General features: G+C 50.2%; 1 protein-coding gene across 6 annotated transcripts in view; it reads right to left on the bottom strand.

The window, feature by feature from the left end:
- USO1 (USO1 vesicle transport factor) overlaps nt 1-15,522 on the bottom strand; it is a 148,530-nt gene that overhangs the window by 32,996 nt on the left and 100,012 nt on the right. For all 6 annotated transcript variants that reach the window (XM_075351394.1, XM_075351398.1, XM_075351402.1 and 3 more), the window contains 3 exons: nt 13,390-13,500; nt 6,636-6,754; nt 3,459-3,640 (listed from right to left, as the gene is read on the bottom strand). In XM_075351394.1, the coding sequence (XP_075207509.1) occupies nt 3,459-3,640; nt 6,636-6,754; nt 13,390-13,500 (412 nt within the window). The remainder of the gene's footprint in view (nt 1-3,458; nt 3,641-6,635; nt 6,755-13,389; nt 13,501-15,522) is intronic.

Raw genomic sequence — 15,522 nt, 5'->3', positions numbered from 1 at the left:
GCTGTCTTTTTGGGGCGTGACTGAGCCCGCCAAGAATCTGAGCTCCTCTGATCCTTTTGAGTCCTTTTGGACGAGGAGAATTGGGACCTGCCCGAGCCTCGAAAGGACCGAAACCCCGACTGTCCCCTCCTCTGTTGGGGTTTGTTTGGTTTGGGCTGGGGTAAGGATGAATCCTTACCCTTGGACTGTTTAATGATTTCATCCAATCGCTCACCAAACAGTCGGTCACCAGAAAATGGCAAACTGGTTAAGCACTTTTTGGAAGCAGAATCTGCCTTCCATTCCCTTAACCACAAGGCTCTGCGTAAAACCACGGAGTTGGCGGACGCCACTGCCGTACCGCTCGTAGAGTCCAGGACAGCATTAATCGCGTAAGACGCAAATGCAGACATTTGAGAGGTTAAGGATGCCACCTGCGGAACAGATGTACGTGTGACCGTGTCAATCTGTGTAAGACCAGCTGAAATAGCTTGGAGTGCCCATACGGCTGCGAATGCTGGAGCAAACGACGCGCCGATAGCTTCATAGATGGATTTCAACCAGAGCTCCATCTGTCTGTCAGTGGCATCTTTAAGTGCAGCCCCATCTTCCACTGCAACTATGGATCTAGCCGCAAGCCTGGAGATTGGAGGATCCACCTTGGGACACTGGGTCCAGCCCTTGACCACGTCAGGGGGAAAGGGATAACGTGTATCCTTAAGTCGTCTGGAGAAACGCTTATCTGGATAAGCGTGGTGTTTCTGGACTGCCTCTCTAAAGTCAGAGTGGTCCAGAAAAGTACTCAATTTACGCTTGGGATACCTGAAATGGAATTTCTCCTGCTGTGAAGCTGACTCCTCCACTGGAGGAGCTGGGGGAGAAATATCCAACATTCTATTGATGGACGCTATAAGATCATTCACTATGGCGTCACCATCAGGTGTATCCAGATTGAGAGCGGTCTCAGGATCAGAATCCTGATCAGCTACCTCCGCCTCATCATACAGAGAGTCCTCCTGCTGGGACCCTGACCAGTGTGATGAAGTCGAGGGCCGCTCCCAGCGAGCTCGCTTAGGCTGTCTGGGACTGTCGTCCGTGTCAGAGCCTTCACCCTGGGATGCATGGGACACCCCCGGAGCCCGGAGCTGTTCCAATTGAGGGGGACCAGGGAGCAATGATTCAACAGTGCCCATGGTCTGAGTAACCGGTCTAGATTGCAAAGTTTCTAGAATTTTAGTCATAGTCACAGACAATCTATCAGCAAAAACTGCAAACTCCGTCCCCGTCACCTGGACAGTATTCACAGGTGGTTCTCCCTGGGTCACCTCTAGCAGAGGACCCGGCCGAGCAAGTGCCACAGGGGCCGAGCACTGCACACAATGGGGGTCAGTGGAACCTGCCGGTAGAGTAGCCTCACATGCGGTACAAGCAGCATAGAAAGCCTGTGCCTTGGCACCCTTGCTTTTTGCGGACGACATGCTGTTGTCTCCTCTGCCAAGAATCAACAGCGACCGTACAGTGCAATGTATAGCATGCAAGCATAAAAATACAAATGTACACTTCGGCACTAGTGGGGTCAGCACCCGAGGTGCTGCTTACCGCCCGCTCAAAAGCGGGTGTGTGGTCGCCAGAATCCCGTGTCTGGGTCTCCCAGAACTTGTCTCCCCTCTCCAGCTCAGACTGCACACAGGAATGGCTGCCGGCGTTCTGTGAAGAGGGGCGGACCGTGGGCGTGCCTCAGACAAAGTGCGGGAAACTGGCGTCCCACTGTGCCCAGTGTGAGGGCTGGAGTATGTAAAGTAGACTCCAGCCCTCGGCGCTGACGATCTGTACAGCGTCCCGCCCTTCCCCTGACTGGCAGGCCTGGTGGCGGGAACGAAACGAAACTAGGCCGCAAAAGCCGGGGACTCGAGTAATAAGCGCGGCCGTCATATATGCACGGCCAGCGCGGAAGTCCCCGGCGCACCACAAGTCCCAGCCGCGCCGCAGTGTAAAACTGACAGCAGCGGCCGGCGCGGCAGTTCCCAATACATTGACTCACTCAGCAGAGCTGTAGTTAGTAATGGCACAAGCGCGCAGCGCTGTTGTCCCCGGCGCACTAACACACCCAGCAATGCTGCAGTGTGTCTGCGCGCGGTCTGTACGGGGACACAGAGTACCTTGACGTAGCAGGGCCCTGTCCCTGACGATACTCCGCTCCATATCCAGCAGATTCCCCAGGGGCTGTGGATGGAGCACGGTCTCAGTGCCTGGAGACCGGTAAGATCCCACTTCACCCAGAGCCCTAAGGGGGATGGGGAAGGAAAGCAGCATGTGGGCTCCAGCCTCCGTACCCGCAATGGGTACCTCAACCTTAACAAACACCGCCGACAAAAGTGGGGTGAGAAGGGAGCATGCTGGGGGCCCTAGTATGGGCCCTCTTTTCTTCCATCCGACATAGTCAGCAGCTGCTGCTGACTAAACAGTGGAGCTATGCGTGGATGTCTGACCTCCTTCGCACAAAGCATGAAAACTGAGGAGCCCGTGATCCCACGGGGGGTGTATAGGCAGAAGGGGAGGGGCTTTACACTTTTAGGTGTAATACTTTGTGTGGCCTCCGGAGGCGGTAGCTATACACCCAATTGTCTGGGTCTCCCAATGGAGCGACAAAGAAAAACAACTTTGAAAACAGTGTGTATATCTATCTATCTATCTATCTATATATATTTTAATGCATCTAAGTAGACTCATGGGGGCTGAGCCGCTCCCTTAGGCTACTTTCACACATCCGGTTTGAGCCGTGCGGCTCAATCCGGCTGTGAAACCTATGCAACGGATGCGGTGAAACACCGCATCCTTTGCATAAGTTTTTACATGCGGCCGGTCCGGTTTTTTCCGGTTGCGGCACGCTATTGAGCATGCGCAGTGGAAAAAACCGCATGCGGCGGCCGGATGCGGTTTTTTCCGCATCGCGCCGCATCCGGCATCCATAGGCATGCATTGAAAATGCGCCGCAGCGACCGGATGCGGTTTTTTTTTGCCGGAGCAAAAAACGTTGCAGGGAACGTTCTATCCGGCCGCCGCATTTATTTATTTTGCCGCATCCGGAAAAAAACGGATGCACCGCAAAGCCATCAGGTACAATCCGGTTACAATGCAAGTCTATGGGGATAAACCGGATGCGATACCGGATCCGGTTTACCCGTTTTTTTCCGGATTGTACCTGATGGGAAAAAACTGATGTGTGAAAGTAGCCTTACAGTGTCACACTGGCAGGTCCTTCTCTTGGTTTGACTGTTGTCCCACAGATCTGGTACATCACAAGCCGTATGTTATGCTTCATGGGACAGAATTTAGAAAGACCTTAATGTCAACATCCCGGATAGGAGGTTAATGACAGTTTGGGGGTCCAAGACCTTCAACACTACAAGTGGATTACTGGAGGTATACTGTAACATATATTCTACATGGCACCAACCTAAAATGGATAGGAGTCTTACCCTCTAATTCCTTCACCAATTTGGTGAACTCATGGTCAAACATCATGTGGTCAGGACTAGAGAAAATTGGTTGAGGTTTCTGAGCAGCCTTTGAATAAAATTCATGCTTTGTGATGAAGCCCAGCTTTTCAGTGAAGATCTCCTTCCCTATTCTCTTTTCTATTAATTGCTTCAACTTCTCTCTGAAGAAAAAGAACCAATGTATTAACATTAAAAGGGGGTTCTCCATGCCCAATTTTGAGATCTTATCTTTTGTACAGGTTATCAATATCAGATGAATGGTGGTCGGACATTTCACACCACCAATGATCAGGTAGCGGGATGTGAACAGTGAACGGAGCTGGAACAGTATAATTCAGTAAATAGTAGCTGAGCTGCTGCACCCAATTCACTTAGATTGGAGACAACTGCCAGCGACTGTGAACGGCCACTTCATAGTGAATGGAGCTGCGGGGATCATGGTTTACATCTAGTCACTGGTAACTCTAAGCTAATGCATAGGGGTGCCGGGTGTCAAACCCCAACCAACTTAATACTGATGACTTATCCAAAGGCATCAATATCAGAAGCCTGGAAAACCCCTTTAGTAATAATTGAACCTAGTAACTAAAGCCCAAAAGGTCCATAAATAAAATCTCAAGCAGATTTCCTGTGATGTAATATTCCCAAGCAGATTAAACCTGTAATGTGACAATTTTGTGCATTACTCCTAAGGGTACATGCCCATGATCAGGACCCACTGCATCCTGGACTTGGCGGGTCCTGACCTGTGGGGCCGCGAGTCTCCTCCGCAGGAGAATGCAGCTGCTCATGCCCACGATCAGGCTTCGGGCCGCTGCAATCTGTTGCTTTTGCTCTACCTATGGAGGATGCCTGTAACTTCGCAGCAAAGAATTGACATGCTGCAGCTCAGAAAGCCGCACTGCATGTCAGTTTTCGCTGCGGGCCATATACGCACAGTGGGAATGTGATTTCTTGAAATCTCATCCAATATGGTTGTACTGTACAACGCAGCGTTTTGGACGCAGCAAAAACACGCTACATCCAAAATGCTGCAAACACTAAGCGTGGGCACGCATACGAGTGCTGTGCCATCAGTTTTTGTGTAATCACAATGTAAACTCTCTACATTGTAATTTCATTTTGAGTATTATCCCTGCACATTATGCCTGCATCACTTTTATGCAATAACTCTGAAATAACTGAGCCGTGACATCATTTAAGTAGATTATTCCTGCATTATGACATTACTGTGTGCAAGACCTCTCTGCTGTGACATCACTAAGTACGTTACTTTGGGGCTGTGACCTCACTGTGTGCAATATCTGAGCTGTAACATCATTGTGTGCAATAACTGTGTTATGACCTCACTGTGTGCAATAGCTGTGTTGTGACCTCACTGTGTGCAATAACTTTGTTGTGACCTCACTGTGTGCAATAGCTGTGTTGTGACCTCACTGTGTGCAATAACTTTGTTGTGACCTCACTGTGTGCAATAGCGGTGCTGTGACATCACTGTGTGCAATAGCTGTGCTGTGACATCACTGTGTGCAATAGCTGTGCTGTGACATCACTGTGTGCAATAGCTGTGCTGTGACATCACTGTGTGCAATAGCTGTGCTGTGACATCACTGTGTGCAATAGCTGTGCTGTGACCTCACTGTGTGCAATAGCTGTGCTGTGACCTCACTGTGTGCAATAGCTGTGCTGTGACCTCACTGTGTGCAATAGCTGTGCTGTGACCTCACTGTGTGCAATAGCTGTGCTGTGACATCACTGTGTGCAATAGCTGTGGTGTGACCTCACTGTGTGCAATAGCTGTGCTGTGACCTCACTGTGTGCAATAGCTGTGCTGTGACCTCACTGTGTGCAATAGCTGTGCTGTGACCTCACTGTGTGCATTAGGTGTGCTGTGACCTCACTGTGTGCAATAGCTGTGACCTCACTGTGTGCAATAGCTGTGCTGTGACCTCACTGTGTGCAATAGCTGTGCTGTGACCTCACTGTGTGCAATAGCTGTGCTGTGACCTCACTGTGTGCAATAGCTGTGCTGTGACCTCACTGTGTGCAATAGCTGTGCTGTGACCTCACTGTGTGCAATAGCTGTGCTGTGACCTCACTGTGTGCAATAGCTGTGCTGTGACCTCACTGTGTGCAATAGCTGTGCTGTGACCTCACTGTGTGCAATAGCTGTGCTGTGACCTCACTGTGTGCAATAGCTGTGCTGTGACCTCACTGTGTGCAATAGCTGTGCTGTGACCTCACTGTGTGCAATAGCTGTGCTGTGACCTCACAGTGTGCAATAGCTGTGCTGTGACCTCACAGTGTGCAATAGCTGTGCTGTGACCTCACAGTGTGCAATAGCTGTGCTGTGACCTCAGTGTGCAATAGCTGTGCTGTGACCTCACAGTGTGCAATAGCTGTGCTGTGACCTCACAGTGTGCAATAGCTGTGCTGTGACCTCAGTGTGCAATAGCTGTGCTGTGACCTCACAGTGTGCAATAGCTGTGCTGTGACCTCAGTGTGCAATAGCTGTGCTGTGACCTCACTGTGTGCAATAGCTGTGCTGTGACCTCACTGTGTGCAATAGCTGTGCTGTGACATCACTGTGTGCAATAGCTGTGCTGTGACATCACTGTGTGCAATAGCTGTGCTGTGACCTCACTGTGTGCAATAGCTGTGCTGTGTCATCACTGTGTGCAATAGCTGTACTGTGACATCACTGTGTGCAATAGCTGTGCTATGACCTCACTGTGTGCAATAGCTGTGCTGTGTCATCACTGTGTGCAATAGCTGTGCTGTGACCTCACTGTGTGCAATAGCTGTGCTGTGACATCACTGTGTGCAATAGCTGTGCTGTGACATCACTGTGTGCAATAGCTGTGCTGTGACCTCACTGTGTGCAATAGCTGTGACATCACTCTGTGCAATAACTCTGTTGTGACATTACTGTGTGCGCAATATCTGTGCTGTGAAATCACTGTGCGCAAGACCTTGGTGCAGTGACATCATTGTGTGCAATAGCCCTTTGCAGTGACATCACTGTGTGCTATAGCTGTGCTGTGACATCACGGTGTGCAATAGCTCTGTGTTGTGACATTACTAATTAGATTACCTAAGTGCTGTAACATCACTATGGCAAGACCTCTGCGCTGTGACCTTACACTACACACTTACTTGGTATTGTTTTCAAGTGAGTTATCGTTATAGTAAATGCAGATTCCTAGAAGCAGAGCACACAAGCCCTGAACAAGCTGCTCCTCTTCTCCAAGATTCTCAGATATCTGCCCTGTGAGCTATAAATTCATTAAGGAAGAAGAAAAAAAAAAAATCTAAAATAAAAAAGAGAATTTTGTTTACTTACCGTAAATTCTTTTTCTTATAGTTCCGACATGGGAGACCCAGACCATGGTGTATAGCTTCTGCCTCCGGAGGACACACAAAGTACTACACTAAAAAGTGTAGCTCCTCCCTCCTAGCATATACACCCCCTGGATCACCAAATACAGCCAGTTTAGTGCAAAAGCTGAAGGAGGACATCCACCCACAAGTAGAGATAGAGTAAAACCCGGAATAACCGGAACCTCTGTCTACAACAACAGCCGGTGAAAACACACGGAACAAGAAAACTGCCAACAGGCAAAGGGAGGGTGCTGGGTCTCCCATGTCGGAACTATAAGAAAAAGAATTTACGGTAAGTAAACAAAATTCTCTTTTTCTTCATCGTTCCTTATGGGAGACCCAGACCATGGGACGTCTCAAAGCAGTCCATGGGTGGGAATAAACAGAAAACTGAGAAGTAGGCAAAACCTAACTTCACAAATGGGCGACAGCAGCCTGAAGGATGCGTCTGCCCAAGCTCGCATCTGCCGAAGCATGAGCATGCACTTGGTAGTGCTTCGAAAAAGTATGCAGACTGCACCAAGTGGCAGCCTGACAGACCTGCTGAGCCGTAGCCTGGTGCCTGAAAGCCCAAGAGGCACCGACAGCTCTGGTCGAGTGTGCCTTGATCCCCGGCGGGGGAGGCACTTGAGTACACTGGTAGGCATCGGAAAAGGCCGACCCAATCCAACGAGGTAGGGTCGGCCTAGAAGCCGAGAGGCCCTTACGCCGACCAGTGGTCAGCACAGAAGAGAGGTGCACCGCCTAAGAGCAGCGGTGCGAAACACATAGATCCGGAGCGCCCGCACCAGATCCAGAGAATGCAACGCCTTTTCAAAGCGATGAACGGGAGCCGGCCAAAAGGAAGGCAGGGAAATGTCCCGGTTAAGGTGGAAGGAGAAACCACCTTAGGGAGAAAGTCCGGAGTCGGACGGAGAACCACCTTGTCTTGATAAAAAACCAAAAGAAAAAGGCGACTCCGAAGAGAGTGCAGCCAAATCAGAGACTCTGTGAAAGACAAGACAAAGAAACCGCCCTAAGAGGCTCAAAGGGGGGTTTCTAGAAGCCGTGAGGACCGGATTAAGGTCCCAGGGCTCCAAAGGCCGCCGGTAAGGCGGAAAGATGTGAGATGCGCCCTGCATGAAAGAGCACACCTGAGCCAGCCGGGCGATACGCCGCTGGAACAACACTGACAGAGACGAGACCTGTCCCTTGAGGGAATTCAGGGACAGTCCTAGCTGCAGACCGGCCTGTAGAAGGGACAGGAGGGTCGGCAAGGAAAAAAGGCCAAGAAGCATGGCCCGAAGAGCGACACCAGGACAGGAAAATTTTCCAGGTCCTGTGAAAGATTTTGGCCAAGGAATACTTCCGAGCCAGAGTCATAGTGGAGATGACTTCAGGAGGAATACCAGAAGTCGTCAAGATCCAGGACTCAAAAGCCACGCCGTCAATCTGAGAGCCGCAGAATTCTGGCGGAAAGACGGACCTTGAGAAAGAAGGTCTGGACGGTCCGGGAGATGTCACGGCACCTCTATGGACAGACGGAGCAGGCCAGGGTACCAAGCTCGCCTGGGTCAGTCTGGAGTAATGAGAATGACCCGACGGCCCTCCATTCTGATCTTGCGCAGGACTCTGGGCAAGAGCAAGAGGGGGAAACACGTAAGACAGACGAAACTGGGACCAATCTTGAACCAGCGCGTCTGCTGCAAAAACCTGAGGATCGTGGGAGCGAAGATCCACGTCCGGAGAGCCCCACTTGCGGCAGATTGACCGAAACACTGCCGGATGCAGAGCCCACTCGCCTCTGTCCACGGTTTGACGGCTGAGATAATCTGCTTCCCAGTTTTCCACGTCTGGGATGTGGACTGCGGATATGGAGGACTTGGAGTCCTCCGTCCACGGAAGGATTCGTTGAACCTCCAATCTTGCCAGGCGGCTGAGTGTCCCGCCCTGGTGGTTGATGTAGGCAACCGCTGTCGCGTTGTCTGACTGGACTCGAATGTGCTTGGCCGCCAACAGGAGGTGAAAGGCTAAGAGAGCTAGAAGCACAGCTCTGATTTCCAGCACATTGATCGAGAGGGCTGATTCGGCCGAAGTCTAAGGGCTACTTTGCACACACAGATAAATCTTTGGCAGATCTGTGGTTGCAGTGAAATTGTGGACATATTATTCCATTTGTACACAGCCACAAACCTGGCACTGATTGTCCACAATTTCACTGCAACCACAGATCTGCCGCAGATTTATCTCTGTGTGCAAAGTACCCCTAAGAGCCCTGCGCTCCATGGTGGAGATATCCTGCTCCCCAGCCGGATAGACTGGCATCCGTGGTGAGGATCACCCAGGACGGAGCCAGGAAGGAGCGTCCCTGAAGAGAGAGGGGCCGAAGCCACCACAGAAAGGAGCCCCTGGTCTGTGGCGACAGAGCCACCAACCCGTGGAAGGATGGAAGGAGGAAGTCCGCTTGTTCCAACAGCGGAAAATGTCCAGCTGCAGAGGACGCAGATGGAACTGGGCAAGGGAACCGCTTGTATTGACGCCACCATCTTACCCAACACCTGCATTAGGTGCCTGATGGAACGACGGCGGGGCCTCAGAAAAGAGCGCACCGCCAGAGGAGGGACTGCTGTTTGACTAAGGGCAGCTTCACAAGTGCCGGCAGAGTCTCGAATTGCATCCCTGGGTACGTGAGCGGAGTCAGAGTGGACTTGGACAGAAAGACAAGCCACCCGAATTGGCTAGAGTGGCGAGAGTGAGCGAGGCACTCCGCTGACAGTCTGCACTGGATGAAGCCTTGACTAGAAGGCCGTTCAGGAAAAAAGGATCACTGCCAACCTCTGGAGGTGCAGAACCGCAACCACTGCTGCCATGGCCTTGAGAATACTCGAGGGGTCGTGGCTAACCCCAAGGGAAGAGCCACGATTGGAAATGTTCCTCCCCGATTGCAAAACGTAGCCACCGCTGGTGTGAAACTGCAATTGGCATATGCAGATAGGCATCTCTGATGTCGATGGATGCTAGGAAATCTCCTTGGGTCATTGAGGTAATGACTGATCGCAGAGACTCCATGCGAAATGCCGCACCTGAACTGCTGGTTGAGAAGCTTGAGATCCAGGTCGGAAGGCACCGTCCTTTTCGGGGACTAGGAAGAGATTTGAGTAGAAATCTCAGAACCGTTCCCAGTCGGGAACCGGTACAATTACTCCGTTGGCCTGCAAGGATGCCACGGCCTGTGAGAAGGCGGCGGCCTTGGAGCAGGGGGGAGTTGACAGAAAAAATCTGTTTGGCGGGCTGGATAGAATTCTATCCTGTAGTCGTGGAGATGGTATCCCGCACCCACTGATCGGAGACGTGTTGAACCCACACGTCACCAAAGTGGGAGAGCCTGCCACCGACCAAGGACGTTGCTGGCGCGGCCAGATAGTCAAGAGGAGGCTGCCTTAGTGGCAGCAGCTCCTGCGGTCTTCCGAGGACGCGGCTTTGTGCGCCAGTTGGTCCATGGTCCTTGGCTGAGTTAGTGGAGGAGGCCGAGGGCTTAGAGGACGACCAGTTGGAGGAACGAAAGGAACGAAACCTCAACTGGTTCCTGCCCTGGACAGGTTTCCTGGTTTGTGGCATGGAAGTACTCTTCCTGCCAGACGCTTTCTTAATAATTTCATCCAGTTATTCACCGAATAGTCTGGTCCCAGCAAAAGGGAGCCCAGAAAGGAACTTCTTTGAAGAAGCATCTGCCTCACTCTCGAAGCCACAGGAGCCTGCGGATAGCGAGGGAATTAGCCGAAGCCACCGCAGTGCGGTGAGAGCTCCAGTATGGCAGACAGGGCATAGGATGAAAAGGCTGAAGCCTGAAGGTTAAGGCAACCATTTCGGGCATAGAGTCCCTGGTGAGGGAATGCATCTCCTCTAGAGAAGCAGAGATGACTTTCAGAGCCCACACTGCTGCAAAAGATGGGGAGAACGAGGCCCCTGCCGCCTCATATACAGATTTGACCAGAAGGTCAACCTGGCGGACAGTGGAATCCTTAGAGAGGTGCCATCAGCCACTGATACAACTGTACGGGCTGAAAGTCTAGACACCGGAGGGTCCACCTATGGTGATTGAGCCCACTCCTTGACCACCTCTGGTGGAAGGGGAACAGTCATCAGAACCACGCTTTGGGAAGCGTCTGTCAGGACAGGCTCTGGGTTTGGTCACAGCGGCCTGAAAAACTGGAGTGGTTAAAGAACACACTCCCCGTTCTCTTAGACAAGGTATACTGATGCTTTTCTGCCAGAGGGGGTTGCTCCCCTGATACAGGCGGATTGAGGTCCAGTACAAATATAATGGACGCAATCAAATGATTAGCATCTGCGTCACCTTCGGACAAAATGGTACATGGAGTAGCGTCCGAGCCCCTAGTAAAGGCATCCTCCTCGTCCTGCGAGTCAGCTCGTGAATCAGAGCCGCGGGACGAGGAAGGAAAGGGGACCCTGCGTCTCCATTTTAGGAGGACGGGGTCTGAGACCAGATGAAGAATCCTCTGTGAGCTTTGCTGAGCGAGCCGTGGCAGCAGAAGCGCCCTGAGAAGGGGGCTGATGCATGCTCAGCAGTGTCTGGGACAGCTGTCCCCTGGAGAGAGGGATTCAACCCAAGCCTGGGGTTCAGCCACCGGAGCCGGAGCAGCCGGAGGGACCACTGGGGATGAGCTTCCAGGCTGAGGCACCACTATGTTAGAGCAGGCATCACAATGTGGTTATGTGCTCAGTACAGGCAGTACGAGCCTACATGCAGTGCATATTAAGAACAGCCTTGCAGCCTTGCTCTGATGTGAGACATGCTGCAGAAGTGGGGGCTCTGGCCAGAATGACCCCCAGCAGAGAATATAAACAGAGTATATAAGCAGCTCCACAACCGGAGGTTGTGGCTTGCCAGACCGTTTACATAGAGACATCTCTGTGCCCTCCAGATCCCCCAGCCCAGGCCCCCAGTGTCACAATGTGGTTATGCAGACATGCATGAGAACGCTGATAAAATGGCGTCCGGAGCGAGGAGAGGGGGCGGGGCCTACTCTGAGAGCGGGATCCGGAGGGCAAATGAGGTATACAGGGGAGGGAATCTTTCCTCAGTGAGAAGTGTCCCTTGCCTGTGCTGAACAGCCGCTGGGCGGAGCCGCACTGTCCCTCTGCATGACTGACATGCAGGGGCAGTGAAATCGAAACTAGGCCTCAGGCGAAGCCGGGGCCTAGATTTAAACATGCGGCCAGCGCGCAGGCACCATCGGCGTGGTTCTCCAGTGAAAACTGGAGAACCGGCCGGAAATGTTAACACAGTCACATAACACACTCTCCCCAACATATAAAGTACAAGGGACCCCTGGAAAGACCACTTTCTGTGGTAATAACGTCTCAGTACTTAGCTTGTGAGACGCAGGGCCATGTCCCTGAGGGATGAGCGCTCCGTCCGGCAGGATCCATACGGGCTGCGGATGGAGACCGGTCTCCTGCAAGGCAGGGAGAACCGTGTTGGCTCCCACTTCAAGCCAGAGCCCGAGGGGATGGTGAAGGAGCGCGGCATGAAAGGGCTCCAGCCCTGAAATCAACCTTAACAACACCGCCGACACAGTGGGGTGAGAAGGGACATGCCGGGAGTCCAGGCTTGGACCCGCTTTTCTTCAAACGCTTCCAAAAATGAAAATCAGATGAGAATGCATGTGTGGATGTGTGCCTCCTGAACACAAAGCAATGAACTGGCTGTATTTGGTGATCCAGAGGGTGTATATGCTAGGAGGGAGGAGCTACACTTTTTAGTGTAGTACTTTGTGTGTCCTCCGGAGGCAGAAGCTATACACCATGGTCTGGGTCTCCCATAAGGAACGATGAAGAAAATATATATTATGTGCACTCACTAGCTTTTTGCAATATTTAAATAGTAAAATTAAAGGTCCAAGATTGAATTTTAAGATGGATCATGTGAAAAATGGTAAGAAACTAGATCTGGCTTTGGGAGGGACAAGAGGGGGAATTCTAGTTGTCGGGATGAACATGCGTGCTCACGATGTTGCTATATAAAGCGGCCTATGCAACACTGGAAACTCCATGATCGTGACAGCAGGGTAGTGGGAACATTTACAGAATGGGTTCTGCGCTTTTGCACAACCTACAGATGTGAACTAGGATGGAAAGAGGTGCCAGGGATGGGAGACACTGCGCATGCGCAGGAACGTGAGCTCCAGACCCCAGACATACACCATAGACGTAACCACAGGCTGAGAATCGGACTCTGCTGTATAGTGGAGTCGGCCGTAATCTTTGACAACAAGCTATAAACAATGAAGTGGGGGAGAATAAAATATCAGGAGTATGGTAGATTTTGTCAAATATTTCCTTGGGTGAGTTTCTTATTTTTGTCATATCTAGTGATACATAGCCCTTTGAATGATGAGAATAACCTACTAAACAAAGAATACATAACGTTGCAATTTTTTTTTTTCAAAACTGGTATTCCATTGCTATAAAAATGATAATAGCATTGTGATTATGAACAGTAAATACTCAGAATATAAAAGGATACAAAAGGCACGTTTGCTGCATTGTGTAGGAAATGTGTAACAGCAATCGGACAGTTGGTTAACCAAGTGCACAGCAGCATTAACAGGCCAACTCTGGTCTGCACCTTACTACCCTGCAAAAACGGAGACACAAGCAATTATAAGATTATGCCACCATGTCAAGTGATAGGAGACCCACAAGTAGATGGCCCCAGCTGTTACTAGTATAGCCTAGGCGTCTTACTGAACACTATAGAAAAATGTAATGCTAGACAGCGGAAACTGTCCTTAGGATAGGCCAGCAATATGTGATTATGAAGAGTCCAAGTAATGACTGGACTGCTTCCGCGCCTTCCCCTGATGTCACATCGACAAAGAAGAGCCTTCTCTTCTGCCCTGATGACTGCATGGCATCAAAAGAGACCCCCTACCTAACTGTGGGTATCCGAAGGTCAATAAGCAAAACGTGTGCAGTGATGCCCCGCCAACAGAGCAGACCAGCAAAGAAGGTGCTCTCTGATCAGCAAGGGGTGAAATTAAGTAGGGAAATCTGCAAAGGTCAGGCCGTTACCATATGTTCCGGACTATAATACGCACCAAACCATAAGAAGCACCTAGGTTATAGAGTAGAAGAATATTAATACAAATTTTGAAGCAAAAAATGTGGACATGATGTACTGTAATGGGGGTATCAGCTGCTGATATTGTTATGAAGTAATGTGCCCCAATTCTGCACTAATTTCCCCATCCTGGTATATATGATCCCCATCCTGGTATATATGTCCCCCATCATGGATCCATCCTGGTATATATGCCTCCTGTTATGCTGCACAAAAAAAAAAAAACAAAAAAAAAAAAAACATTCTTCTCACCTTCCGCCCACGCCTCCGATGCGCAGTGTCCTCTTCTGATGCCGGGAACTGACTTTGACATCAGTTGCCGGCTAATCCAAAATGAACATTCACTATAGGCGTGGGGAGCAGTGAATGTTCATTCCCTTTAGTAGCAGACACACGGGATTGCCCCTGTCGCTGCAGGAAGATGGTGACTGGGGCAATCACGTGTGCCCGCTATAAAAGAAAAGTAATATTCACTGCTGTCCACACCCATAATCCCACCCACCTCTTGGCAGCAGCTTCAGTGCAGAGTGGTGAGCGGGATTATGGGCGTGGGGAGCAGTGAATATTAATTTTATTTAATAACTGACACACGTTAACCCCAGCCACCGGCTTTCTGGATAGGTGACCCTACACCTGCCTTTTATGAACTGGTCTGCCCCAACCCCCACTGTGAGCCAGGTACCTGCCTGTTACCTTTTAGCCCCATACACAAAAATAATCAAAGTCATAGCTGTGTACACAAAGTTGTGTGTAATTCTACGAGCACATACTGGCAATTGATTTGTCCAATATTTAGTTTTAAAAAAAAAAAATGGAGCAGACTTCTCTGCGCACACAAAGAAGAAAAGAAAGCATTCCTAGCATGCCAGGACTATTAGTGACAGGTCCTGGGTCAGACATTCTGCAGAACAATAACCAAGTTAGCAGGTTGTTTAGGAAACTCCATAATGCAATAGAAAACGATTATAAGGTTAGTACAAGGCAATTTTATAAATCTATTCAAGCAAATTTTATAACAGGTGGCCATATATTTTAGATAGTGGTCATCAAAATGCCTCTTCCCAATCCCCCTTATACATGCATGCTCAGTGGAGCGTGCATGTATTCTCAGAGGGGAGAGGGATATAAGCCACTGCCAGACATTGCAAGTTGAGATTATTTCCCCGCCTTTCCAGATCTCCCCGATGCATTAGACATTCATGGCCACCTTAACAGTGTTCATACTAACAAAGCAGCCAAAAAAAAAAAAGACGGCAGTAATTTACACATACAGAGGATTACTACCACTTGTTTGAAGCCTAAAAGGGTATTCACAACTCTAAAATCCTATCCCAATATGTAGTAGGTGTAATAATAAGCATATTAAAAAATACCTCCAACTAGAAATGTAGTATAGTTCTTCTGATTCATTATGTCACTTCAAGTTCAGGGCATTGCAGGATCCTAGGTATCCATGGTTATGACCACTAGCAACCAACTAACAAACTAACTATATGGGTGGTCATAACCATGGATACCTAAGGTCCTGCAATGCCC

Source organism: Anomaloglossus baeobatrachus, chromosome 1 (assembly GCF_048569485.1).
Source record: "Anomaloglossus baeobatrachus isolate aAnoBae1 chromosome 1, aAnoBae1.hap1, whole genome shotgun sequence".
Classification (NCBI taxonomy): Eukaryota; Metazoa; Chordata; class Amphibia; order Anura; family Aromobatidae; genus Anomaloglossus; species Anomaloglossus baeobatrachus.
Note: the sequence above shows the minus strand (reverse complement) of the source record. Positions and strands in the feature narration are given on the sequence as shown.